Genomic DNA, 25,139 nt, shown 5'->3' with positions numbered 1-25,139 from the left:
AATTAGGCACTTCCTTCTATCCCTAGCCTCAAACGCTAAATTCCCCCCATTAACCAGGTTTGAATCCCTTTGCGGCAAGGGCTACTACCAGAGAGGTCTGATCTCAGAGATCTATAGGGGAATGGAGTCGGCAACCAGCCCCCCAATCCACAAATATATGCAAAAATGGTCAGAGGACCTCAATATACAGATAGATATGGACGAGTGGGAGGATATCTGTGAGTTGGCCACAAAGACCTCAATCTGTACAGTGATAAAAGAGAACATATATAAAATACTATTCCAGTGGTACCTGACCCCGGCTAGGCTGAGCCAGATCTTCCCCGGCACTCCCGACCTGTGCTGGAGGGGATGTGGCCAAAAGGGGACATGGCCCACATTTGGTGGTCATGTCCGGAGATTCAGAGGTACTGGACAAAGATCCAGAAGCTTCTACAAGAAACTACGGGGCTTCATTTCCCCCTGAACCCCTTGACCTTCGTGCTGAGCAAACCTATAAACAACCTGCCCCCCCCCCTGAGTAGACTAGTATCAGCTATCCTCACCGCAGCCAGATGCTCAATAGCGGCGGCGTGGAAACACACCAAAGCCTCAGCGAGAAACACGGTGCTGAGAAGAATAGACGAGGTCATGGCCATGAATAAACTTACAGCAATGCTCAATAAAACAATGCCACAGTTTCGGAATACCTGGGACCCCTGGAGCGGCCCGCTAGGACTAGGCCTGCATTAGGCCGTCCTCGTACTGATGGAAAGGGAGGAAGAAAACAAAGTTCCCCCATCCTCCCCCCACACCCACCCCCAGTATGTCTTCCCCCTCCCTCCCCCCTTTGACCTTCCCCCAACCCCATACCTACTGAAAAATACCCACTTTGGGACAACATGTTGTTTAACTCAGTTGAAAAGTCATGTCATGTGCCTATGACATTGTCGTTATCATTTGGATGTATGTTGTCCTCAATAAAAAAAAGTGATACAAAAAAGGTGAACACAGCAATATAGTACAATTAAGAGGCAAGAAGGTAACACTTACTTAGGGTTGGGGGATGGAGAAGTATCAGCTAGCAATTCTTCAGCAATCCGGTGACATCCCATGGGGAATCAGAAGAACAACTAAAAACTGTAGGGTTGACAGTTTATATGCCTGTGTAACCCTATTCTTAACATTGAATACAGACTATTGGTGAACAATTATCTGTATAAAATCCCTAACGTGGAGACACAGATTAACCCATGCCCCCCAGCTAATTAGCCCATGTGTACTGGGACTCTATGGGTAGCCCCATAATTAAATCAGGGGCAACGACCAGTCTACCAAATGAAGTATTTGCATTGTTTGTAGGTGTAGACAGAACACTTCCAAACCACTCCAGTTTGATGATTCTCCACCCTCAGGTAACAATTAGACTGGCAGAGTCTGTTGATTAGTACTTAGTGTAAACAATCAGGGAGTTAACTTTTGATCACAGTGCATAGGCTCAATCAGCCGGCTGCCCTTCATGACCTATTAGCATAGCAGATGGAGTCTGCATTGTCAGAGCAGATCCAAAATACCATACATATACACTTTAATATCTACACATATTAATAAGTTCCATTCTGGTGGGCTCAGTGGGTCGAAATTTGCCAGTTTTTAATGCCTACTGTGACTCCACACATTGGCCAAATATCAACTCTCTGCGACCTCCAGAAATGGAGATACAGAAATGCACCTTAAAACATTAAAATACAGGATTATAATGAAACATGGGAACAGGGGAACATACATTTTCCTGACATGACAAGGTGTAAGCCACATTCCTGGACCACAGTCCAGTTAACCCCTTGCCTCCCTGGTGAGGTCAGGGGGTGGCCATATGGGGTGCAACCCCTTTAATTCCGGGCCAACCCCCCTCTCCCTCTACATGGAGATTGTAATATTTGGTCCACATCTCGCTCACGTCGTCTTCCTTTCCGTAGGCCCGGATAAGAGAATCCATCATCTGCTGAGCGGTGACATCCTCATGCTGGTCCTTATTCATTTTTATAGTGGTTGACGCGGGAGGTCGTAGACATTCCATTGTTCTCTGTCTGTTTACCGCATCTGAACAGGTCCATTCTTCTAATACCTGGGAAATGTATTCCTTCCAACACCCAAAGGTCTCTTCAACGGTGGGAGTAGGCTTGGTCCCTGAAAAGAATTGTAATTTGCGGTATGGCTGCGGGGGTGGGGATTCAGATTTGGACCCACCCAATTGCAGTATAGCCTTGGCTAATAGCTGGATATCCTCTATTTTACTCGAACCGGGGCTATCTATACATGACCTTGGACTGGAACAGGCTAGTGCACTGAAATCATCGCCATATAAACTCTCGGGAGGGGATGGAGACAATTGTGGCGTGACTCGAGCGAGTTCCGGGGGAGGACTGTCAGGCTCTGTTTTTATGGGCCTCGCGGGGTAGATTACGGGGCAGCGGAATCCCTTAGCTTCTTGGACCCACACACTGGACGGCCTTTCCCCCTCTATTACGTCTTGCCCTACAATCACTAATAGGGCGCGCCACTTTCCGTCAGTGTCCTTGCGGCAGCCCAGGACTCTTATTTTACCCTGTATGTGGGGATGCTGTCGCAGGGCATTCAGGATTATATACGAAACGGCATCCACGGGCACTTGCCCTACTGTGAGCACTCGGAGGGGCGGTATTTGCATCACCAAGGCCCAATCATACACCTCCCCCTGGGAAGGTGAGGATACTATTGTAATATACACGTTTACACTGAATTCAGGCACCCCAGGTCTGAATCTCAGCAGCACCTCCAAATGTAGCCCTGTTTCCCCTAGAACACAGGACACTACCGATTGCTGCCCTTATACCTGTTGGCTCCAGGAGCCTGAGCATCTGCCACGGAGAGCCTGTATACTTACTCTGGTGCAGCGCCTCCACCTGTGAGGGATCCCAGCAGAGCGGAAGCAGCTCCTCACAGGACACAACAATACACACCCACACAGTGTAACATAATGCAACCGTTACTGTGAAGCAATTGATATGAATTATGAATTACTCTCCCTTATGAATAGTTACAGATACACAGTTACCATATGCCTTGCAGGGCTTATTATCCGGAAGTGCCACCCACCATCGTGTCCCACACCGTGTCCCACACCGTGTATCACCACCGTGTCTCACCACCGTGTCTCACCACCTGTCCCACACCGTATCCCACCACCGTGTCCCACACCGTGTCCCACCACTGTGTCCCACCACCGTGTCCCACACCTTGTATCACCACCGTGTCCCACACCGTGTCCCACCACCGTGTCCCACACCGTGCCCCACACCGTGTCCCACCACCGTGTCCCACCACCGTGTCCCACCACCGTGTCCCACACTGTGTCCCACCACCGTGTCCCAACACCGTGTCCAGAGAAATGTGTATCTCACACAGAGTCCCAGAGAGTTCCACAGTGTGTAAAGTCCCTTGGCCACTAGTCCCACAGTGTCCCCAAGGAACCCACCCTTATAGGGGTGATCAGTGCCTGGGTATAGACCGGTATGTTGGTGTACTTGTTGTCTGTTACCTGCCGGGCGCGACAGCACCCGGTCTGATGAAGCTTCACAAAGGATCCGCCGATCATCCCTCTCTCCGCGATGTCGTCAAGGTGATCCCACCAAGGCAAGGTCTCTGCAGTCTCTTCAGTGAGGCCTGATCTCAACCCTCTCTGCAAGGAGTTCAGCGTCTGCTGTGTCCCTAATATATCTAGTCACTAGAGGGATCCGTTCCACAAGCTATGAATGACTCGGGGTCTATCTTGGACCTAGGGGGGTATATGCTGGCCTAGTGTATATGCTGGCCTTACTTGCCCTCCACACGGACCCTCTGTCCCCTACCTCTCCCTGTCACACTCTGACACGCTACCTCCTGTGACACAATTCCTAATCCTCCCTGCAGCATTTATACAGCTCCTATTCGCTCCCTGGCATCAGGTGGTAAACTCCTAAGGCTCATGGGACTTGTAGTACTTTCCCATAGCCTTCCCTGATTGGCTAATGTTCACGCGCTTTCCCACTGTGCATGCGCGACCTACAATGGTCGCTGCTCTGCGCATGCGCAAGCTTCCCCAAGATGGCAGCTCTCTCTGCAAGCACCCGAGCCCCGGCGACGCAGTCGCCCCCTCGGAGCACACCGGCAACCTCCCGCTGCACGCCCCCTCTCTCGGAGCTCCCGACACGCGCATCCGCAACCGGCCACCACTCTCCTGCACAAACAGAGGTAACGCAGCCAGGGGGCACAACCTCAGATGGGGGAACCTGGCTAGGATGGAGGGGGGATGGGAATGAAACAGATAATGAACTAAATGGAATAGAGGAGGATACAAGGGGTTATGGAGGTAGAATGGGTGCAAGCGCGAGTTTGACAAGCAGCGAGACACCTATAGTAAATACTAGAAAACTTCTAAGGCCCCGCTGCCTCAGACCACGCGCCTGCACTGCAGACAGGCGGCGCGTGGAGAGGCACTTGACCGCTATCTGCAGTCTGTAGGGAGCAGGAGCTGGAGCGGGGGGTCGTGGCCAAAACGGGTCGGGAGGGCGCGGCAATGACGTCGGGGAGCGGGGTCATCACACTGTCTGTGCCAGGGGTTCCCTCCCCGCTCCCCCGCAACTAAAGTGAACAGGATTGGGCTCTTGTGTTGGTTATTACATTGGGTTAAGGAGGAACAGGCAGAGCAACTTCACTAACTGACTCTCAATTTGGAGCCCAAAATTATGTTTCTTCAAGACTCTCAGGGCTGGGATTCCCGTAGCTCTGATAACGAGTATTGAAGTTTGATCGTCATTAACTGGTATTCAAGCCGATAGCCGTTAGCCCCAATCATGCTCCAATATCAGTCACCTGAGCTGTGCAAATTTCCCCCACACTTTGTCTCCGTAGTTGAACTATCCACTTTGTGATCCCCCAGTCATTGTGGCCAAGCCTAATGTCCCCCACTCCCCGAAGCGTCCCCTCCTCCGTGCATCTGCTGAAATTGGAGACCCGCAGCGTTATTAAACGTGGACTACAAGATTTTAGCTAAGATTTTATTTATTAGGTTAAGTTGTGTGTCAGATACACTGATTAGTGAGAAAGACATTGAATAATCGGTTATTGGTAAGAGAAATGCAGCAGGATGGATGTTATGAAGGGCTATGTACTAAGTATTGATCAAAGCAAAGCCTTTGATACAGATAATCATACGTTTCTCTTTTGTGTTCTAAAAAGCTATAGGATTCCCAATAAGTTTATATTTGGGTTAAGACTTTGTATAATGGAGCATCAGGAACCCCACTAGTGAATATGTGACACAGAGAGAGATTCAATAAAAAATCAGGCGTCAGTCAAGGATGTCCTTTAAGTCCCCTACTATATGTTTTTGGGAGCGATCCTTATTTCAGACTTTGAGGGGAATCTAAACAAAAAAGGGTTTTTGTTACCACTCCCTTCTCATGGAAATATACAATGTCTTGCTTACGCAGACGATGTAACAGTATGTGTAACAAACTCTGAGGAAGTGAAAGAAGTAAGAACTTTAATTGAGGAATACGGAGCGGTGTCAAACCATGAGAAATGTGTCTCCTGACCCCGATTTCCAGGTAGCTTTTGGATTTCCTGAACCACAAGATGACATTAGGATTTTGGGTGTAATTTTTGGGAAAGAGAATATGAGTGACCACAACTGGCGGCCAATGCTGGATGTCTGTACCTGGAAAGTCCAGGATACGTGTGTGGAGTGTCTGTGCAGGAATAGCAGAGGGGGTCACAGGGCAGGATGTGTGTGTGTAGTATCTGTGCAGGAATAGCAGAGAGGGCCACAGGGCAGGTTGTGTGTGGGGGTCAGCACAGGAATAGCAGAGTGTCCGCCGGGAAGGATGTGTGTGGGGGTCAGCACAGGAATACTAGAGGGTCCACTGGGCAGGATGTATGTGGGGGTCAGCGCAGGAATAGCAGAGGGTCTGCCGGGCAGGATGTATGTGGGGTCAACACAGGAATAGCAGAGTGTCCACAGGGCAGGGCGTGTGTGGGCTTCAGCACAGAAATAGAAGAGGAGCCGCAGATTGACGGGTATCTGGTGTTTGGGAGAGTGATCTCAGAAAGGCTGCACCTCCCACTGTTCCCACCTGCCCCCCAGCCTGAATCCTGCCCCCAGGGTGGCCGCGTGGCTGAACGTGTTGTCAAAGGCCACGTCACAGTACATGGGAGCCCCCCTCTTATGTAATGTGGCCCCCAACGTGGCTATGAGCTTGCGAGAGAGTCCCCGTCTCCGGAAGTCGGGGTGTGTGTAACCCATACGTAACTCTGCAGACTGCTCGCTCAGCGCCCAGGAGACCGGCGGCCCTCCATTTCCATCCCGTGCGCAGAGGGTGGGGAAACTCCGGATACAGCGCTCCACGTAACGCAGGCTGCGCTTGTTACCGCCAAAACCCCAGAACGTGTTAACGATGGAGGCTTCATGGGGGGATAGGGAGGAGAACTGCAAGTCCGCCGAGCTGTGTGGGGGGAGGAGATACTGAGGGGGGTAGAGACTGAGGGGGAGGGAGGAGAGATAGACGGGGGAAGGAGAGACGATGGGGGGGATGGAGGAGGTGTGGGAGGAGAGACAGAGGGGAGAAGGGAGGAGGGACTGTGGGAGGAGAGGGGGGGAGAGAGTCAGAGCTCAGGAGGCACTGAGGATTTTTAGAGAGAAGCGAATCCCGTGAAAATGAGAGATGTTTTGTGGTCGACAAATCATTGGAAGATCTATGTCAGGACAAACGTAAAACACCAGAAGGATAGGAACAGGGAGAGAGGTGCGGGGGAACAGGGAGAGAGGCGCGCTGGGGAACAGGGAGAGAGGCGCGCTGGGGAACAGGGAGAGAGGCGCGCTGGGGAACAGGGAGAGAGGCGCGCGGGGGAACAGGGAGAGAGGCGCGTGGGGGAACAGGGAGAGAGGCGCGCTGGGGAACAGGGAGAGAGGCGCGCTGGGGAACAGGGAGAGAGGCGCGCTGGGGAACAGGGAGAGAAGAGAGGCACGCCGGGGAACAGGGTGAGAGGCGCGCTGAGGAACAGGGAGAGAGGCGCGCTGGGGAACAGGGAGAGAGGCGCGCTGAGGAACAGGGAGAGAGGCGCGCTGGGGAACAGGGAGAGAGGCGCGCTGGGGAACAGGGAGAGAGGTGCTGGGGAACAGGGAGAGAGGTGCTGGGGAACAGGTAGGGAGGTGCGCTGGGGAACAGGGAGAGAGGCGCGCTGGGGAACAGGGAGAGAGGCGCGCTGGGGAACAGGGAGAGAGGCGCGCTGGGGAAAAGGGAGAGAGGCGCGCTGGGGAACAGGGAGAGAGGCGCGCTGAGGAACAGGGAGAGAGGCGCGCTGGGGAACAGGGAGAGAGGCGCGCTGAGGAACAGGGAGAGAGGCGCGCTGGGGAACAGGGAGAGAGGCGCGCTGGGGAACAGGGAGAGAGAGAGGTGCGGGGGAACAGGGAGAGAGGCGCGCTGGGGAACAGGGAGAGAGGCGCGCTGGGGAACAGGGAGAGAGGCGCGCTGGGGAACAGGGAGAGAGGCGCGCGGGGGAACAGGGAGAGAGGCGCGTGGGGGAACAGGGAGAGAGGCGCGCTGGGGAACAGGGAGAGAGGCGCGCTGGGGAACAGGGAGAGAGGCGCGCTGGGGAACAGGGAGAGAAGAGAGGCACGCCGGGGAACAGGGTGAGAGGCGCGCTGAGGAACAGGGAGAGAGGCGCGCTGGGGAACAGGGAGAGAGGCGCGCTGAGGAACAGGGAGAGAGGCGCGCTGGGGAACAGGGAGAGAGGCGCGCTGGGGAACAGGGAGAGAGGTGCTGGGGAACAGGGAGAGAGGTGCTGGGGAACAGGTAGGGAGGTGCGCTGGGGAACAGGGAGAGAGGCGCGCTGGGGAACAGGGAGAGAGGCGCGCTGGGGAACAGGGAGAGAGGCGCGCTGGGGAAAAGGGAGAGAGGCGCGCTGGGGAACAGGGAGAGAGGCGCGCTGAGGAACAGGGAGAGAGGCGCGCTGGGGAACAGGGAGAGAGGCGCGCTGAGGAACAGGGAGAGAGGCGCGCTGGGGAACAGGGAGAGAGGCGCGCTGGGGAACAGGGAGAGAGAGAGGCGCGCTGGGGAACAGGGAGAGAGAGAGGCGCTGGGGAACAGGGAGAGAGAGAGGCGCGCTGGGGAACAGGGAGAGAGGCGCGCTGGGGAACAGGGAGAGAGGCGCGCTGGGGAACAGGGAGAGAGGCGCGCTGGGGAACAGGGAGAGAGGCGCGCTGGGGAACAGGGAGAGAGGCGCGCTGGGGAACAGGGAGAGAGGTGCGCTGGGGAACAGGTAGAGAGGTGCGCTGGGGAACAGGGAGAGAGGCGCTGGGGAACAGGGAGAGAGGCGCGCTGGGGAACAGGGAGAGAGGCGCTGGGGAACAGGGAGAGAGGCACGCTGGGGAACAGGGAGAGAGGCGCGCTGGGGAACAGGGAGAGAGGCGCGCTGGGGAACAGGGAGAGAGGCGCGCTGAGGAACAGGGAGAGAGGCGCTGGGGAACAGGGAGAGAGGCGCGCTGGGGAACAGGGAGAGAGGCGCGCTGGGGAACAGGGAGAGAGGTGCGCTGGGGAACAGGGAGAGAGGCGCTGGGGAACAGGGAGAGAGGCGCGCTGGGGAACAGGGAGAGAGGCGCGCTGGGGAACAGGGAGAGAGGCGCGCTGGGGAACAGGGAGAGAGGCGCGCTGAGGAACAGGGAGAGAGGCGCGCTGGGGAACAGGGAGAGAGGCGCGCTGAGGAACAGGGAGAGAGGCGCGCTGGGGAACAGGGAGAGAGGCGCGCTGGGGAACAGGGAGAGAGAGAGGCGCGCTGGGGAACAGGGAGAGAGAGAGGCGCTGGGGAACAGGGAGAGAGAGAGGCGCGCTGGGGAACAGGGAGAGAGGCGCGCTGGGGAACAGGGAGAGAGGCGCTGGGGAACAGGGAGAGAGGTGCGCTGGGGAACAGGGAGAGAGGCGCGCTGGGGAACAGGGAGAGAGGCGCGCTGGGGAACAGGGAGAGAGGCGCGCTGGGGAACAGGGAGAGAGGCGCGCTGGGGAACAGGGAGAGAGGCGCGCTGGGGAACAGGGAGAGAGGCGCGCTGGGGAACAGGGAGAGAGGCGCGCTGGGGAACAGGGAGAGAGGCGCGCTGGGGAACAGGGAGAGAGGCGCGCTGGGGAACAGGGAGAGAGGCGCGGGGGAACAGGGAGAGAGGCGCGCTGAGGAACAGGGGAGAGGCGCGCTGGGGAACAGGGAGAGAGGTGCGCTGGGGAACAGGGAGAGAGGCGCGCTGGGGAACAGGGAGAGAGGCGCGCTGGGGAACAGGGGAGAGGCGCGCTGGGGAACAGGGGAGAGGCGCGCTGGGGAACAGGGAGAGAGGCGCGCTGGGGAACAGGGGAGAGGCGCGCTGGGGAACAGGGAGAGAGGTGCACTGGGGAACAGGGGAGAGGCGCGCTGGGGAACAGGGAGAGAGGCGCGCTGGGGAACAGGGGGAGGCGCGCTGGGGAACAGGGAGAGAGGCGCGCTGGGGAACAGGGGAGAGGCGCGCTGGGGAACAGGGAGAGAGGCGCGCTGGGGAACAGGGGAGAGGCGCGCTGGGGAACAGGGAGAGAGGCGCGCTGGGGAACAGGGGAGAGGCGCGCTGGGGAACAGGGAGAGAGGCGCGCTGGGGAACAGGGAGAGAGGTGCTGGGGAACAGGTAGGGAGGTGCGCTGGGGAACAGGGAGAGAGGCGCTGGGGAACAGGGAGAGATGTGCGCTGGGGAACAGGGAGAGAGGCGCGCTGGGGAACAGGGGAGAGGCGCGCTGGGGAACAGGGAGAGAGGCGCGCTGGGGAACAGGGAGAGAGGCGCGCTGGGGAACAGGGGAGAGGCGCGCTGGGGAACAGGGAGAGAGGCGCGCTGGGGAACAGGGAGAGAGGCGCTGGGGAACAGGGAGAGATGTGCGCTGGGGAACGGAGAGAGGTGCGCGGGGGAACAGGGAGAGAGGTGCGCTGGGGAACAGGGAGAGAGGTGCGCTGGGGAACAGGGAGAGAGGTGCGCTGGGGAACAGGGAGAGAGGAGCGCTGGGGAACAGGGAGAGAGGCGCTGGGGAACAGGGAGAGATGTGCGCTGGAGAACAGGGAGAGGCGCGCTGGGGAACAGGGAGAGTGGTGCGCTGGGGAACAGGGAGAGGCGCTGGGGAACAGGGAGAGAGGTGCGCTGGGGAACAGGGAGAGAGGTGCGCTGGGGAACAGGGAGAGGCGCGCTGGGGAACAGGGAGAGAGGCGCGCTGGGGAACAGGGAGAGAGGCGCTGGGGAACAGGGAGAGAGGCGCTGGGGAACAGGGAGAGAGGCGCTGGGGAACAGGGAGAGAGGTGCGCTGGGGAACAGGGAGAGAGGCGCTGGGGAACAGGGAGAGAGGTGCGCTGGGGAACAGGGAGAGAGGCGCGCTGGGGAACAGGGAGAGAGGCGCGCTGGGGAACAGGGAGAGAGGCGCGCTGGGGAACAGTGAGAGAGGCGCGCTGGGGAACAGGGAGAGAGGTGCGCTGGGGAACAGGGAGAGATGCGCTGGGGAACAGGGAGAGAGGTGCGCTGGGGAACAGGGAGAGGTGCGCTGGGGAACAGGGAGAGAGTCGCGCTGGGGAACAGGGAGAGAGGTGCTGGGGAACAGGGAGAGAGGTGCGCTGGGGAACAGGGGAGAGGCGCGCTGGGGAACAGGGAGAGAGGCGCGCTGGGGAACAGGGAGAGAGGCGCGCTGGGGAACAGGGGAGAGGCGCGCTGGGGAACAGGGAGAGAGGCGCGCTGGGGAACAGGGAGAGAGGCGCGCTGGGGAACAGGGGAGAGGCGCGCTGGGGAACAGGGAGAGAGGCGCGCTGGGGAACAGGGAGAGAGGCGCTGGGGAACAGGGAGAGATGTGCGCTGGGGAACGGAGAGAGGTGCGCGGGGGAACAGGGAGAGAGGTGCGCTGGGGAACAGGGAGAGAGGTGCGCTGGGGAACAGGGAGAGAGGTGCGCTGGGGAACAGGGAGAGAGGAGCGCTGGGGAACAGGGAGAGAGGCGCTGGGGAACAGGGAGAGATGTGCGCTGGAGAACAGGGAGAGGCGCGCTGGGGAACAGGGAGAGTGGTGCGCTGGGGAACAGGGAGAGGCGCTGGGGAACAGGGAGAGAGGTGCGCTGGGGAACAGGGAGAGAGGTGCGCTGGGGAACAGGGAGAGGCGCGCTGGGGAACAGGGAGAGAGGCGCGCTGGGGAACAGGGAGAGAGGCGCGCTGGGGAACAGGGAGAGAGGTGCGCTGGGGAACAGGGAGAGAGGTGCACTGGGGAACAGGGAGAGGTGCGCTGGGGAACAGGGAGAGAGGTGCGCTGGGGAACGGGGAGAGAGGTGCGCTGGGGAACAGGGAGAGAGGTGCGCTGGGGAACAGGGAGAGAGGAGCGCTGGGGAACAGGGAGAGAGGTGCGCTGGGGAACAGGGAGAGAGGAGCTGGGGAACAGGGAGAGAGGCGCGCTGGGGAACAGGGAGAGAGGTGCGCTGGGGAACAGGGAGAGAGTTGCGTGGGGGAACAGGGAGAGAGGCGCGCGGGGGAACAGGGAGAGAGGTGCGCTGGGGAACAGGGAGAGATGTGCACTGGGGAACGGAGAGAGGTGCGCTGGGGAACAGGGAGAGAGGCGCTGGCGAACGGGGAGAGAGGCGCGCTGGCGAACGGGGAGAGAGGTGCTGGGGAACAGGGAGAGAGGCGTGCTGGGGAACAGGGAGAGAGGTGCTGGGGAACAGGGAGAGAGGCGCGGGGGAACAGGGAGAGAGGCGCGCTGGGGAACAGGGAGAGAGGTGCGCTGGGGAACAGGGAGAGAGGTGCGCTGGGGAACAGGGAGAGAGGAGCGCTGGGGAACAGGGAGAGAAGTACACTGGGGAACAGGGAGAGGCGCGCTGGGGAACAGGGAGAGAGGCGCGCTGGGGAACAGGGAGAGAGGTGCGCTGGGGAACAGGGAGAGAGGTGCACTGGGGAACAGGGAGAGGTGCGCTGGGGAACAGGGAGAAAGGTGCACTGGGGAACAGGGAGAGAGAGGCGCTGGGGAACAGGGAGAGAGAGGCGCTGGGGAACAGGGAGAGAGGAGCGCTGAGGAACAGGGAGAGAGGTGCGCTGGGGAACAGGGAGAGAGGAGCGCTGGGGAACAGGGAGAGAGGTGCGCTGGGGAACAGGGAGAGAGGAGCTGGGGAACAGGGAGGGAGGAGCTGGGGAACAGGGAGAGAGGCGCGCTGGGGAACAGGGAGAGAGGCGCGCTGGGGAACAGGGAGAGAGGCACGCTGGGGAACAGGGAGAGAGGCGCGCTGGGGAACAGGGAGAGAGGCGCGCTGGGGAACAGGGAGAGAGGCGCGCTGGGGAACAGGGAGAGAGGCGCTGGGGAACAGGGAGAGAGGCGCGCTGGGGAACTGTGAGAGAGGCGCGCTGGGGAACAGGGAGAGAGGCGCTGGGGAACAGGGAGAGAGGCGCTGGGGAACAGGGAGAGATGCGCTGGGGAACAGGGAGAGAGGCGCGCTGGGGAACAGGGAGAGAGGCGCGCTGGGGAACAGGGAGAGAGGTGCGCTGGGGAACAGGGAGAGAGGTGCGCTGGGGAACAGGGAGAGAGGCGCTGGGGAACAGGGAGAGAGGCGCTGGGGAACAGGGAGAGAGGCGCTGGGGAACAGGGAGAGAGGTGCGCTGGGGAACAGGGAGAGAGGCGCTGGGGAACAGGGAGAGAGGTGCGCTGGGGAACAGGGAGAGAGGCGCGCTGGGGAACAGGGAGAGAGGCGCGCTGGGGAACAGGGAGAGAGGCGCGCTGGGGAACAGGGAGAGAGGCGCGCTGGGGAACAGGGAGAGAGGTGCGCTGGGGAACAGGGAGAGATGCGCTGGGGAACAGGGAGAGAGGTGCGCTGGGGAACAGGGAGAGGTGCGCTGGGGAACAGGGAGAGAGTCGCGCTGGGGAACAGGGAGAGAGGTGCTGGGGAACAGGGAGAGAGGTGCGCTGGGGAACAGGGGAGAGGCGCGCTGGGGAACAGGGAGAGAGGCGCGCTGGGGAACAGGGAGAGAGGCGCGCTGGGGAACAGGGGAGAGGCGCGCTGGGGAACAGGGAGAGAGGCGCGCTGGGGAACAGGGAGAGAGGCGCGCTGGGGAACAGGGAGAGGTGTGCTGGGGAACAGGGAGAGAGGCGCGCTGGGGAACAGGGAGAGAGGCGCGCTGGGGAACAGGGAGAGAGGCGTGCTGGAGAACAGGGAGAGGTGCGCTGGGGAACAGGGAGAGAGGCGCGCTGGGGAACAGGGAGAGATGTGCACTGGGGAACGGAGAGTGGTGCGCGGGGGAACAGGGAGAGAGGTGCGCGGAGGAACAGGGAGAGAGGCGCGCGGGGGAACAGGGAGAGAGGTGCGCTGGGGAACAGGGAGAGATGTGCGCTGGGGAACGGAGAGAGGTGCGCTGGGGAACAGGGAGAGAGGCGCTGGCGAATGGGGAGAGAGGCGCGCTGGCGAACGGGGAGAGAGGCGTGCTGGGGAACAGGGAGAGAGGTGCTGGGGAACAGGGAGAGAGGCGCGGGGGAACAGGGAGAGAGGCGCGGGGGAACAGGGAGAGAGGCGCGGGGGAACAGGGAGAGAGGCGCTGGGGAACAGGGAGAGAGGCGTGCTGGGGAACAGGGAGAGAGGCGCGCTGGGGAACAGGGAGAGAGGAGCGCTGGGGAACAGGGAGAGAGGAGCGCTGGGGAACAGGGAGAGAGGCGCGCTGGGGAACAGGGAGAGAGGTGCGCTGGGGAACAGGGAGAGAGGTGCACTGGGGAACAGGGAGAGGCGCGCTGGGGAACAGGGAGAGAGGCGCGCTGGGGAACAGGGAGAGAGGCGTGCTGGGGAACAGGGAGAGAGGCGCTGGGGAACAGGGAGAGAGGTGCGCGGGGAACAGGGAGAGGTGCGCTGGGGAACAGGGAGAGAGGTGCGCTGGGGAACAGGGAGAGAGGCGCTGGGGAACAGGGAGAGAGGAGCGCTGGGGAATAGGGAGAGAGGTGCGCTGGGGAACAGGGAGAGAGGAGCGCTGGGGAACAGGGAGAGAGGCGCTGGGGAACAGGGAGAGAGGCGCGCTGGGGAACAGGGAGAGAGGCGCGCTGGGGAACAGGGAGAGAGGAGCGCTGGGGAACAGGGAGAGAGGCGCGCTGGAGAACAGGGAGAGAGGCGCGCTGGGGAACAGGGAGAGAGGCGCGCTGGGGAACAGGGAGGGAGGCGCTGGGGAACAGGGAGAGAGGTGCGCTGGGGAACAGGGAGAGAGGCGCGCGGTGGAACAGGGAGAGAGGCGCGCTGGGGAACAGGGAGAGAGGCGCGCTGGGGAACAGGGAGAGAGGTGCGCTGGGGAACAAGGAGAGAGGAGCGCTGGGGAACAGGGAGAGAGGTGCGCTGGGGAACAGGGAGAGAGGAGCGCTGGGGAACAGGGAGAGAGGCGCGCTGGGGAACAGGGAGAGAGGAGCGCGGTGGAACAGGGAGAGAGGCGCGCTGGGGAACAGGGAGAGAGGCGCGCTGGGGAACAGGGAGAGAGGTGCGCTGGGGAACAGGGAGAGAGGCGCGCTGGGGAACAGGGAGAGAGGAGCGCTGGGGAACAGGGAGAGAGGCGCGCTGGAGAACAGGGAGAGAGGCGCGCTGGGGAACAGGGAGAGAGGCGCGCTGGGGAACAGGGAGGGAGGCGCTGGGGAACAAGGAGAGAGGTGCGCTGGGGAACAGGGAGAGAGGCGCGCGGTGGAACAGGGAGAGAGGCGCGCTGGGGAACAGGGAGAGAGGCGCGCTGGGGAACAGGGAGAGAGGTGCGCTGGGGAACAGGGAGAGAGGAGCGCTGGGGAACAGGGAGAGAGGCGCGCGGTGGAACAGGGAGAGAGGCGCGCTGGGGAACAGGGAGAGAGGCGCGCTGGGGAACAGGGAGAGAGGTGCGCTGGGGAACAAGGAGAGAGGAGCGCTGGGGAACAGGGAGAGAGGTGCGCTGGGGAACAGGGAGAGAGGAGCGCTGGGGAACAGGGAGAGAGGCGCGCTGGGGAACAGGGAGAGAGGAGCGCGGTGGAACAGGGAGAGAGGCGCGCTGGGGAACAGGGAGAGAGGCGCGCTGGGGAACAGGGAGAGAGGTGCGCTGGGGAACAGGGAGAGAGGCGCGCTGGGGAACAGGGAGAGAGGAGCGCTGGGGAACAGGGAGAGAGGCGCGCTGGAGAACAGGGAGAGAGGCGCGCTGGGGAACAGGGAGAGAGGCGCGCTGGGGAACAGGGAGGGAGGCGCTGGGGAACAGGGAGAGAGGTGCGCTGGGGAACAGGGAGAGAGGCGCGCGGTGGAACAGGGAGAGAGGCGCGCTGGGGAACAGGGAGAGAGGCGCGCTGGGGAACAGGGAGAGAGGTGCGCTGGGGAACAGGGAGAGAGGAGCGCTGGGGAACAGGGAGAGAGGTGCGCTGGGGAACAGGGAGAGAGGAGCGCTGGGGAACAGGGAGAGAGGTGCCCCCTCTGCCTGCATGGCTCCGGCATCAAATGACGTTGTGGGGTCTTGTGACTTCAAGCAGACACAGACACGTGCAGGCACACGCAGACACAGACACGTGCAGGCACACGCAGACACGTGCAAGCACACGCAGACACAGACACGTGCAGGCACACGCAGACACGTGCAGGCACATGCAGACACAGACACGTGCAGGCACACGCAGACACAGACACGTGCAGGCACACGCAGACACAGACACGTGCAGGCACACGCAGACACAGACACGTGCAGGCACACGCAGACACAGACACGTGCAGGCACACGCAGACACGTGCAGGCACACGCAGACACACGCAGACACAGACACGTACAGGCACACGCAGACACAGACACGTGTAGGCACACGCAGACACAGACACGCGCAGATGCTGTGTGTTAGGGTAAGGGCAGGAATACCATAGGAGGCCGCAAGGCAGGATGTGTGTGGGGATCAGTGCAGAGAGCCGGGGGGGTGGAGAGACGGGAGTGGGGGGGAGAGACGGGAGTGGGGGGGGGAGAGATTACCTTGCAGTGCAGGACTGCTTGCTCTCGGGCCCCCGCGTGCTTTGGATGTCCTCCATTACATACAAACGGTGGCTGGTGGTCCGTATGCTGCTTCCACGCTTGGCGCTGACATCACTAAGCACCGCCTCCAGCGCTGGCTGGCACCCTGAGGGGGGGTCGGGATGAAAGTGCGATGATTATAGAGAAACTTCACAGCGGAACGCATTGGGCGCTTTGGAATGTAACCATTTCTACCCTTCCCTGCCCTGTTATACGCTCCAAGTCGGCACCGGCGATCCACCGCTACGCACTTCGCGGCAAGGACATCTCTCCACCGGGTCATTGGCAGGCAGGCCAGATGTACAGTGCCTGAGGCATTTAAAAATGGCGGCTCTGATGTCAGGAGAAGCAGAACATTTAAAAATGGCGTCTCTGGCTGAGGTAAATTTGGTGTCTGCCGCAGCACACGGGAGACCGGGAATTTTAACACATTTATACCTTTCTGGGATCATCCACTCGGCAAAACAAGATAGTGGAATAAAATGCGGTTTATTCTGGTAAACCCGCGTACACACAAATAGAATACAGAATACAGAATACACACTTACTGGGAGTCTGGGGGTGACAACTAGCCTCCAATAGGTGCAGGGCGCCTGCTTCAGTAAAGGCTTACCCCGTCCTCTCCGCGTCACTGGACTGGAGCAAGTAACATTATTCCTCAGAACTTGTCCCTCGCTCGGCTGGGCTCCCCGGCACCTCAATGCCTAGAGCTTTGCTATTCCGAGCAAAACACCGGGGAAAACCCGCCGGTGCGTTACTGGGCCCAGTCCCAAGATTGCCTGTCAGTCTGAGAGACAGAGAGAGGGAGGGAGCTCTCTGATTGGACACGAGATCTATTTAAGGGATTGCCCAATGTCAAACATGGAACAGGGACTAGAAGCCAATCAGAGCGTGGGAATTTTTCCTACCAGCCAATCAGAACGGGGCTCGTATGGCTGCTGATGTCAGAGGAGGGGGCGTGCCAAGCCGGTTTGAAAAACCAGGTGGGCGGGAAATATGAACTAGCCAATGTGAAACGCGCCACTGAGCAGCAACTTCCCCCAGCTAATTCATATTTCCCCCGCTGCGCAGGCTTCACCAGGTCAGAGGGTGGGGTGCCCCCTCTGGATCTGGCACTTAGCCTTTTCCCGCTCACCAAACAGTTCTCTCAGCTCCGGACCTCCTTCCTCCTTTGAACTTCAATGACTGTGCAGACATCCTGGCACCTATGTAACTGCCCGGGCTGGCTGCATAGACCAGGCCGGCACAACTTGTAATGTGACGTGGGCCAAACTGCTCCATGGAAAACAGATTTGGACCGCACGTGCTCAGGGTGCCGGCGTCGCGACGTGCGAGCGCATTATTGCGACACCCAATTTCAAGGATAGTTCCTAAAGTGCTCGCTTCGCAGTAGCACGTTGACGCTGCGACATTGTGCCAAGACATGTGAATTTGTCTTCCAGGCTGCAGTCGTGGGACGTCAGCGTCACGTGAGCTGGTTCAGCCAAAGAGGGCAACCAGCTCTGTGACGTGTTCGCCACGCACCCAATCTCCTCCCTAATCTCCTGCAACCTAGAGCAAACAACGCTGGGGCAGCAGGAGTGCCCATCATCATCATATCTCCCCCAGCCCCCCTCATCATCATCATATCTCCCTCAGTCCGCCTCATCATATCATCTCCCCCTCAGATCATCATATCTCCCCCCGCAGATCCTCATTTCTCCCCCAGCCCCTCTACACGTCATCATATCTTCCTCAGTCCCCCTAATCATATCATCTCAACCTCAGATCATCATCATATCATCTCTCCCCCCCCCATATACCTACCTGATTAGAAGTAAGGCGGGGGGAGACGCCGGTATGCGGTGGCGGCGGCGAGCAGCAGAATAGTGTGAGCAGAGCAGGCAGGACTGCACGGGGTAAGAAGCGCTCGCTGTAGCAGCAGGATAGCGTGAGCAGAGCAGGCAGGACTGCACGGGGTAAGAAGCGCTCGCTGTAGCAGCAGGATAGTGTGAGCAGAGCAGGCAGGACTGCACAGGGTAAGAAGCGCTCGCTCTAGCAGCAGGATAGTGTGAGCAGAGCAGGCAGGACTGCACAGGGTAAGAAGCGCTCGCTGTAGCAGCAGGATAGTGTGAGCAGAGCGGGCAGGACTGCACGGGGTAAGAAGCGCTCGCTCTAGCAGCAGGATAGTGTGAGCAGAGCGGGCAGGACTGCACGGGGTAAGAAGCGCTCGCTGTAGCAGCAGGATAGTGTGAGCAGAGCAGGCAGGACTGCACGGGGTAAGAAGCGCTCGCTGTAGCAGCAGAATAGTGTGAGCAGAGCGGGCAGGACTGCACGGGGTAAGAAGCGCTCGCTGTAGCAGCAGGATAGTGTGAGCAGAGCAGGCAGGACTGCACGGGGTAAGAAGCGCTCGCTGTAGCAGCAGAATAGTGTGAGCAGAGCGGGCAGGACTGCACGGGGTAAGAAGCGCTCGCTGTAGCAGCAGGATAGTGTGAGCAGAGCAGGCAGGACTGCACGGGGTAAGAAGCACTCGCTGTAGCAGCAGGATAGTGTGAGCAGGGCAGGCAGGACTGCACGGGGTAAGAAGCGCTCGCTGTAGCAGCAGGATAGTGTGAGCAGAGCAGGCAGGACTGCGCGGGGTAAGAAGCGCTCGCTGTAGCAGCAGGATAGTGTGAGCAGAGCAGGCAGGACTGCACGGGGTAAGAAGCACTCGCTGTAGCAGCAGGATAGTGTGAGCAGAGCAGGCAGGACTGCACGGGGTAAGAAGCGCTCGCTGTAGCAGCAGGATAGTGTGAGCAGGGCAGGCAGGACTGCACGGGGTAAGAAGCGCTCGCTGTAGCAGCAGGATAGTGTGAGCAGAGCAGGCAGGACTGCACGGGGTAAGAAGCACTCGCTGTAGCAGCAGGATAGTGTGAGCAGAGCAGGCAGGACAGCACAGGGTAAGAAGCGCTCGCTGTAGCAGCAGGATAGTGTGAGCAGAGCAGGCAGGACTGCACGGGGTAAGAAGCGCTCGCTGTAGCAGCAGGATAGTGTGAGCAGAGCAGGCAGGACTGCTCGGGGTAAGAAGCGCTCGCTGTAGAAGTAGGATAGTGTGAGCAGAGCAGGCAGGACTGCACAGGGTAAGAAGCGCTCGCTGTAGCAGCAGGATAGTGTGAGCAGAGCAGGCAGGACTGCACGGGGTAAGAAGCGCTCGCTGTAGCAGCAGACACTTCTCACTCTGCTAGAGTGCGCTCCTACCCTGCGGTCCTCCTCTGACTCGGGGGGGGCCGGGGGGAGAGAGCTCGGGTAGGCCGGGGGGGGGCCGGGGGGAGCGTGCTGGGAGCGGGCTCGGGGGGCCGGGGGGAGAGCGTGCTGGGAGCAGGCTCGGGGGGGCGGGGGGAGCGAGCTGGGAGCGGGCTCGGGGGGGCCGGGGGGAGCGAGCTGGGAGCGGGCTCGGGTGGCCGGGGGGAGCGAAATAGGAGCGGGCAGGAACGGGCTCGGGGGGGCTGGGGGGAGCGAGCTGGGAGCGGGCTCGTGGGGGCTGGGGGGAACGGGATGGTAGCAGGCTCGGGGGGCTGGGGGGAGCGAGCTGGGAGCGGGCGGGAGCGGGCCCGGGGGGGCTGGGGGGGAACAGGCTGGGAGCAGGCTTGGGGGGGCCGGGGGGAACGGGCTGGGAGCAGGCTCGGGGGGCCGGGGGGAGCGAGCTGGGAGCGGGCAGGAACGAGCTGGGAGCGGGCCCGGGGGGGCTGGGGGGGAACAGGTTGGGAGCAGGCTCGGGGGGGCCGGGAGGAACGGGCTCGGGGGGGCCAAGGGGAACGGGCTGGGAGCGGGCTCGGGGGGGGCAGGGCGAACGGGCTCGGGGGGGCCGGGGGAACGGGCTCGGGGGAGCAGGGGGGAGCGAGCAAAAGCCTATAAACCTGCCTGCCGGGCTATCCCCGGGTGATTCATGACTTATCCAAGCTTTGCTCAAGATTCCATTCAAGTACAGCGGTAGCGGTTCCAGGACGCAAGGGGTTAACAACATGGTAACTAAGGATTTACCACAACTTCAGGAATTCGTTTGACCTGGTGACTCCCGGACGAATTCCAACGGAAAAGAAAAAACTTCTTCCATTTGGTGGAAATATTAGGTTGGCGACCTGCGACCTCGACCTGCGACCTGCGCCCTGTGACCTGCGCCCTGCGCCCTGCGACCTGCGACCTAGCCAAGAGGACTTTAAGCCAGAGACTGCATTTCTTCAGCTTTATCGCAAAGGACTTATTTTGTTTCCCCGTCCCAGTAAGTGTTGTATTATATTGTTGTGCATTAAGTGTATTCTGAGGTTGTCGTGTGTTTGTCTATTAAGGAAATAAATGACAATTTATTTTGCCTCCTTGTTGTCTTCAAATCGAGAATCCCAAAAAAATAAAAGTGTTAATAAGTTCTGGTCCACCGTGACCCGGGGTAACCGCTCCTTCTGCGGATAGATATAACCGTGACCCGGGGTAACCGCTCCTTCTGCGGATAGATATAACCGTGACCCGGGGTAACCGCTCCTTCTGCGGATAGATATAACCGTGACCCGGGGTAACCGCACCTTCTGCGGATAGATATAACCGTGACCCGGGGTAACCGCTCCTTCTGCGGATAGATTTAACCGTGACCCAGGGTAACCGCTCCTTCTGCGGATAGATATAACCGTGACCCGGGGTAACCGCTCCTTCTGCGGATAGATATAACCGTATGAGCCGGGGTAACCGCTCCTTCTGCGGATAGATATAACCGTAACCCGGGGTAACCGCTCCTTCTGCGGATAGATATAACCGTAACCCGGGGTAACCGCTCCTTCTGCGGATAGATATAACCGTAACCCGGGGTAACCGCTCCTTCTGCGGATAGATATAACCGTGACCCGGGGTAACCGCTCCTTCTGCGGATAGATATAACCGTATGACCCGGGGTAACCGCTCCTTCTGCGGATAGATATAACCGTGACCCGGGGTAACCGCTCCTTCTGCGGATAGATATAACCGTGTGACCCGGGGTAACCGCTCCTTCTGCGGATAGATATAACCGTGACCCGGGGTAACCGCTCCTTCTGCGGATAGATATAACCGTGACCCGGGGTAACCGCTCCTTCTGCGGATAGATATAACCGTGACCCGGGGTAACCGCTCCTTCTGCGGATAGATATAACCGTGTGACCCGGGGTAACCGCTCCTTCTGCGGATAGATATAACCGTGACCCGGGGTAACCGCTCCTTCTGCGGATAGATATAACCGTGACCCGGGGTAACCGCTCCTTCTGCGGATAGATATAACCGTATGACCCGGGGTAACCGCTTCTTCTGCGGATAGATTTAACCGTGACCCGGGGTAACCGCTCCTTCTGCGGATAGATATAACCATGACCCGGGGTAACCGCTCCTTCTGCGGATAGATATAACCGTGACCCGGGGTAACCGCTCGTTCTGCGGATAGATATAACCGTGACCCGGGGTAACCGCTCCTTCTGCGGATAGATATAACCGTGCCCCGGGGTAATCGCTCCTTCTGCGGATAGATATAACCGTGCCCCGGGGTAACCGCTCCTTCTGCGGATAGATATAACCGTATGACCCGGGGTAACCGCTCCTTCTGCGGATAGATATAACCGTATGACCCGGGGTAACCGCTCCTTCTGCGGATAGATATAACTGTGACCCGGGGTAACCGCTCCTTCTGCGGATAGATATAACCGTGACCCGGGGTAACCGCTCCTTCTGCGGATAGATATAACCGTATGACCCGGACCCCAGCTACAGACACACGGCATCGGTACAATACACTTTCAAATGGCTGACTCCACCTAGTGGTGAGTAGCGGTACGTTTATAAGGGGAGATATTACCGGGGCGTGTGCGTACGCGTACCCGCAGGCGGTGCCTGCTCGCCGGGTACTTTTACCGGAGAACTGGTAACTTGGGTCCCGACCCCGTAGGCGCATTGGCGCATTCTGACAATAGATTCACCCAAATATCCCCCCTAAAAGTCATGCACAAGACGTTGTGATGGATTCAATAAAATGCCTATCTCTTCATCTGTAATGTGTACCTTGCTATGCCTATGATCCTTACTCAAAATGGCTACCGCAGCTCCCGCTCCCATCAAGTGTGGAAGATGGCGCCCAAACCCAAAAGCTGATGTGTCCACTAAACTACAATAACAAGACCATGAACTACAATAACAAGACCATACAAGGACATGACCTAACAAGAACCAATGAGACACTGACCTGTGCATTTGCACACAACCCTTAGACCTTAGAAAAGACAGCTCTTTTTTTTGCATACAATCTCTCCCCTGAGTCCCTATATAAGAAAACGCCGGCTGTAACAATAAAGGAAGCATTATCATTCTGAACTTTGGAGTCAGTGTGATTTTTCTCGTGCATGCACTACCTACATAGGAAACAATTTGGATGGGGACAGATACTCTGCAGAGGTTTGGTCTGATCCAACTCAGCTGGCACCCAACGTGGGGCTCCGGGTTGTGAACCAACAGACAGCCGTGAACAGAGGGACCGAGGTGGACCAAATACAGACGCGGCAGGAGACTGATCACCTCTGTTGTACGGTAAGATAACATTTATTATCTACCGATACGCACTGTCTCCGCTGTTGGTCTATTTCTGTGTCTCATACGGCTCTCCGAAGGTCACCTAAAGACAGGTAGATATCTTTCCCTGAGCCCGTTTTAAACTCGAACCTGTTACCTAGACTATTTGTCACCCGGTATATGTTATACGTGTTAGTCGGTGCCGCAAGTGGGAGCCCGAAGTGGAGTGGGAATTTTGCCGGCCGACTAGGGGTCTTGTTATTGTACGTTATAAACTTGGTGGAAGAAGGGGAATGGGGAAGTAGGGGAAAGTCGGACAAAGAGGAACACGATTTTCCCGGTAGTGACAGCGCGATGTGCGCGTTGCGGAGGGAGGGGTGTTGAGGTGCGCGTTACGTTTGGTAACAGCGCGGTACTCTGCCGACTAATTCCTGAACAACCTTTTCCTCTCTCTCGTAATCAAGTGGTATGTCATGTCCAAAATGTGTTTGTGGATTAATGTTGGGAATTCATGAGGACGGGTGGGGATTGTTGAGTAAAAGAGGAAAGAATATAGCCCACAGGTACTTGGGCGACAACCCCTAGACGTTAAGCTGCCCGAACTCCTGTTTTTTTCCACGTTAGCATACACTTTTCCAGTAAAAAAGAAAGTGAGGAAAAGAGAGTGAAGAAGCTTGAATTCAAGTTCCCATAAAGTGTAAAACCATGGGAGCACAGGCGAGTAAGACAGAGAAAGGAGTCTTAGCCTGCCACCTAGTGGCCGAGAGAGAGGGAAAGGAGAATGTTAAGAAAGCAAGTAGGCTGTTTAAAGTATGTGGAATTAGCACAAAAAAAGGTCGATTACAGCCAGAAGAGTGGCGAAAAATATTGGAAAAAAAGAGAGGAATTTTGAATGATAACAACCTGCTGAAGACAGCGGAAGCCTGGTTTAATGTCGCCAAGGCTGTCCACAGAGAAAAATGGACCGAGCAGGAGATAGAAAAGGGAGGGAAGGTTGTATTTCTTTATCACCCTTGCGGCAACTGTACAAGTAACCCCCCTGAAAATGACCAACCCCCACCCTATGCTGGTGCTGACCCACCCCCCTGGACATGTTTAAGGTGTGACACACGAAACCCCCAATGGAGGGAAGATTGTAATAATTGTGGTGCGCAGCGCCCCCGTGTGACTGATTCACCTGTACCCACTCCTTTGTTACCTTCGCTCCCAGTCCCGACAGCACCCCCGCAGGCAGGACTGCACGGGGTAAGAAGCGCTCGCTGTAGCAGCAGGATAGAGTGAGCAGAGCAGGCAGGACTGCACGGGGTAAGAAGCACTCGCTGTAGCAGCAGGATAGTGTGAGCAGAGCAGGCAGGACTGCACGGGGTAAGAAGCGCTCGCTGTAGCAGCAGGATAGTGTGAGCAGAGCAGGCAGGACTGCATGGGGTAAGAAGCGCTCGCTGTAGCAGCAGGATAGTGTGAGCAGAGCAGGCAGGACTGCACGGGGTAAGAAGCGCTCGCTATAGCAGCAGGATAGTGTGAGCAGAGCAGGCAGGACTGCACGGGGTAAGAAGCGCTCGCTGTAGCAGCAGGATAGTGTGAGCAGAGCAGGCAGGACTGCACGGGGTAAGAAACGCTCGCTGTTGCAGCAGGATAGTGTGAGCAGAGTGGGCAGGACCGCACGGGGTAACAAGCGCTCGCTGTAGCAGCAGGATAGTGTGAGCAGCACCCTACCCCGTGCAGTCCTGCTTCATAGCCCAAGCAGGTAGAAGGCGCCCCAATAATGTATGTCACCTTCACCCCCCCCCCCCCCAAGCCTCCTCCCTGGTAACCACCCTACCAGAACCAGAGAAACAACCTATGCCCTTTTATCGTAGAGTGGCCCAAAAAAAAGATCCAAAAAACATATTCAGCAGCTCGACGGGATTTGGTTAGCTTATGCGAGATTAAGGGGGGGAAGCATACTGGCCCATAATGGAAAAAAGCCTGACGGACGCTACGGTGACAGGTGATAATGGACTTTTGTGACCAATTACGTGACTGGACCAGGGAAAAGCTGGCTGATCAAGCCACCAATATACAGGATGTGACTCAGGAAAAAGGGGAATCAGTGGAGAAATTCCATATCAGATTGTCCCAGGTTTTTTCAGATTTAGGTTTTACCACCTACAACAAAGCCCATAGTCAGATGTTATCTGCTGCATTTGTAGCCGGACTCGAGGTACCCATTCGGAAAGGTTTAATTATGGCACGACCAGAATTCCGGGTACTCCCTCTAGATACCCTTTTGTTGGTAGCGAAGGGTCTTGAATCAAGTCAGGCTCTGAAGAAAAACACCCCTATTATGTTGGCGGAGAATGTCTCTGCCCCCACTTATGGCCAAGGTTACAATCATGTGCAGTATGAGCCTCGCAGGATACAATACAATACCGGGAATAATAGTAACTCCCCTTACTCCCAGTGGAACCAAAGCAGGGACAACCGCTACCCCCATGATGACACATTACCTCCCCGCCAAATGCCCCTTCAGCCCACCAATCATGGTGGGGACCAGCCCCGCTAGGAATCCGGCAAGCCTGTGTCA

The 25,139-nt window shown here is 58.7% G+C and overlaps 1 protein-coding gene across 5 annotated transcripts in view; it reads right to left on the bottom strand.

Annotated features, from left to right (window-relative positions):
* Positions 1–5,043: 5,043 nt before the first annotated feature.
* Positions 5,044–25,139, bottom strand: part of LOC142483289 (glycine N-acyltransferase-like) — a 37,916-nt gene continuing 17,820 nt past the window's right edge. For all 5 annotated transcript variants that reach the window (XM_075583379.1, XM_075583380.1, XM_075583377.1 and 2 more), the window contains 2 exons: positions 16,004–16,148; positions 5,044–6,503 (listed from right to left, as the gene is read on the bottom strand). In XM_075583379.1, the coding sequence (XP_075439494.1) occupies positions 6,104–6,503; positions 16,004–16,148 (545 nt within the window). In that variant the 3' untranslated portion in view covers positions 5,044–6,103. The remainder of the gene's footprint in view (positions 6,504–16,003; positions 16,149–25,139) is intronic.

Source organism: Ascaphus truei, unplaced genomic scaffold (genome assembly GCF_040206685.1).
Source record: "Ascaphus truei isolate aAscTru1 unplaced genomic scaffold, aAscTru1.hap1 HAP1_SCAFFOLD_315, whole genome shotgun sequence".
Classification (NCBI taxonomy): domain Eukaryota; kingdom Metazoa; phylum Chordata; class Amphibia; order Anura; family Ascaphidae; genus Ascaphus; species Ascaphus truei.
This window is presented reverse-complemented; position numbering and strand designations above follow the sequence as displayed.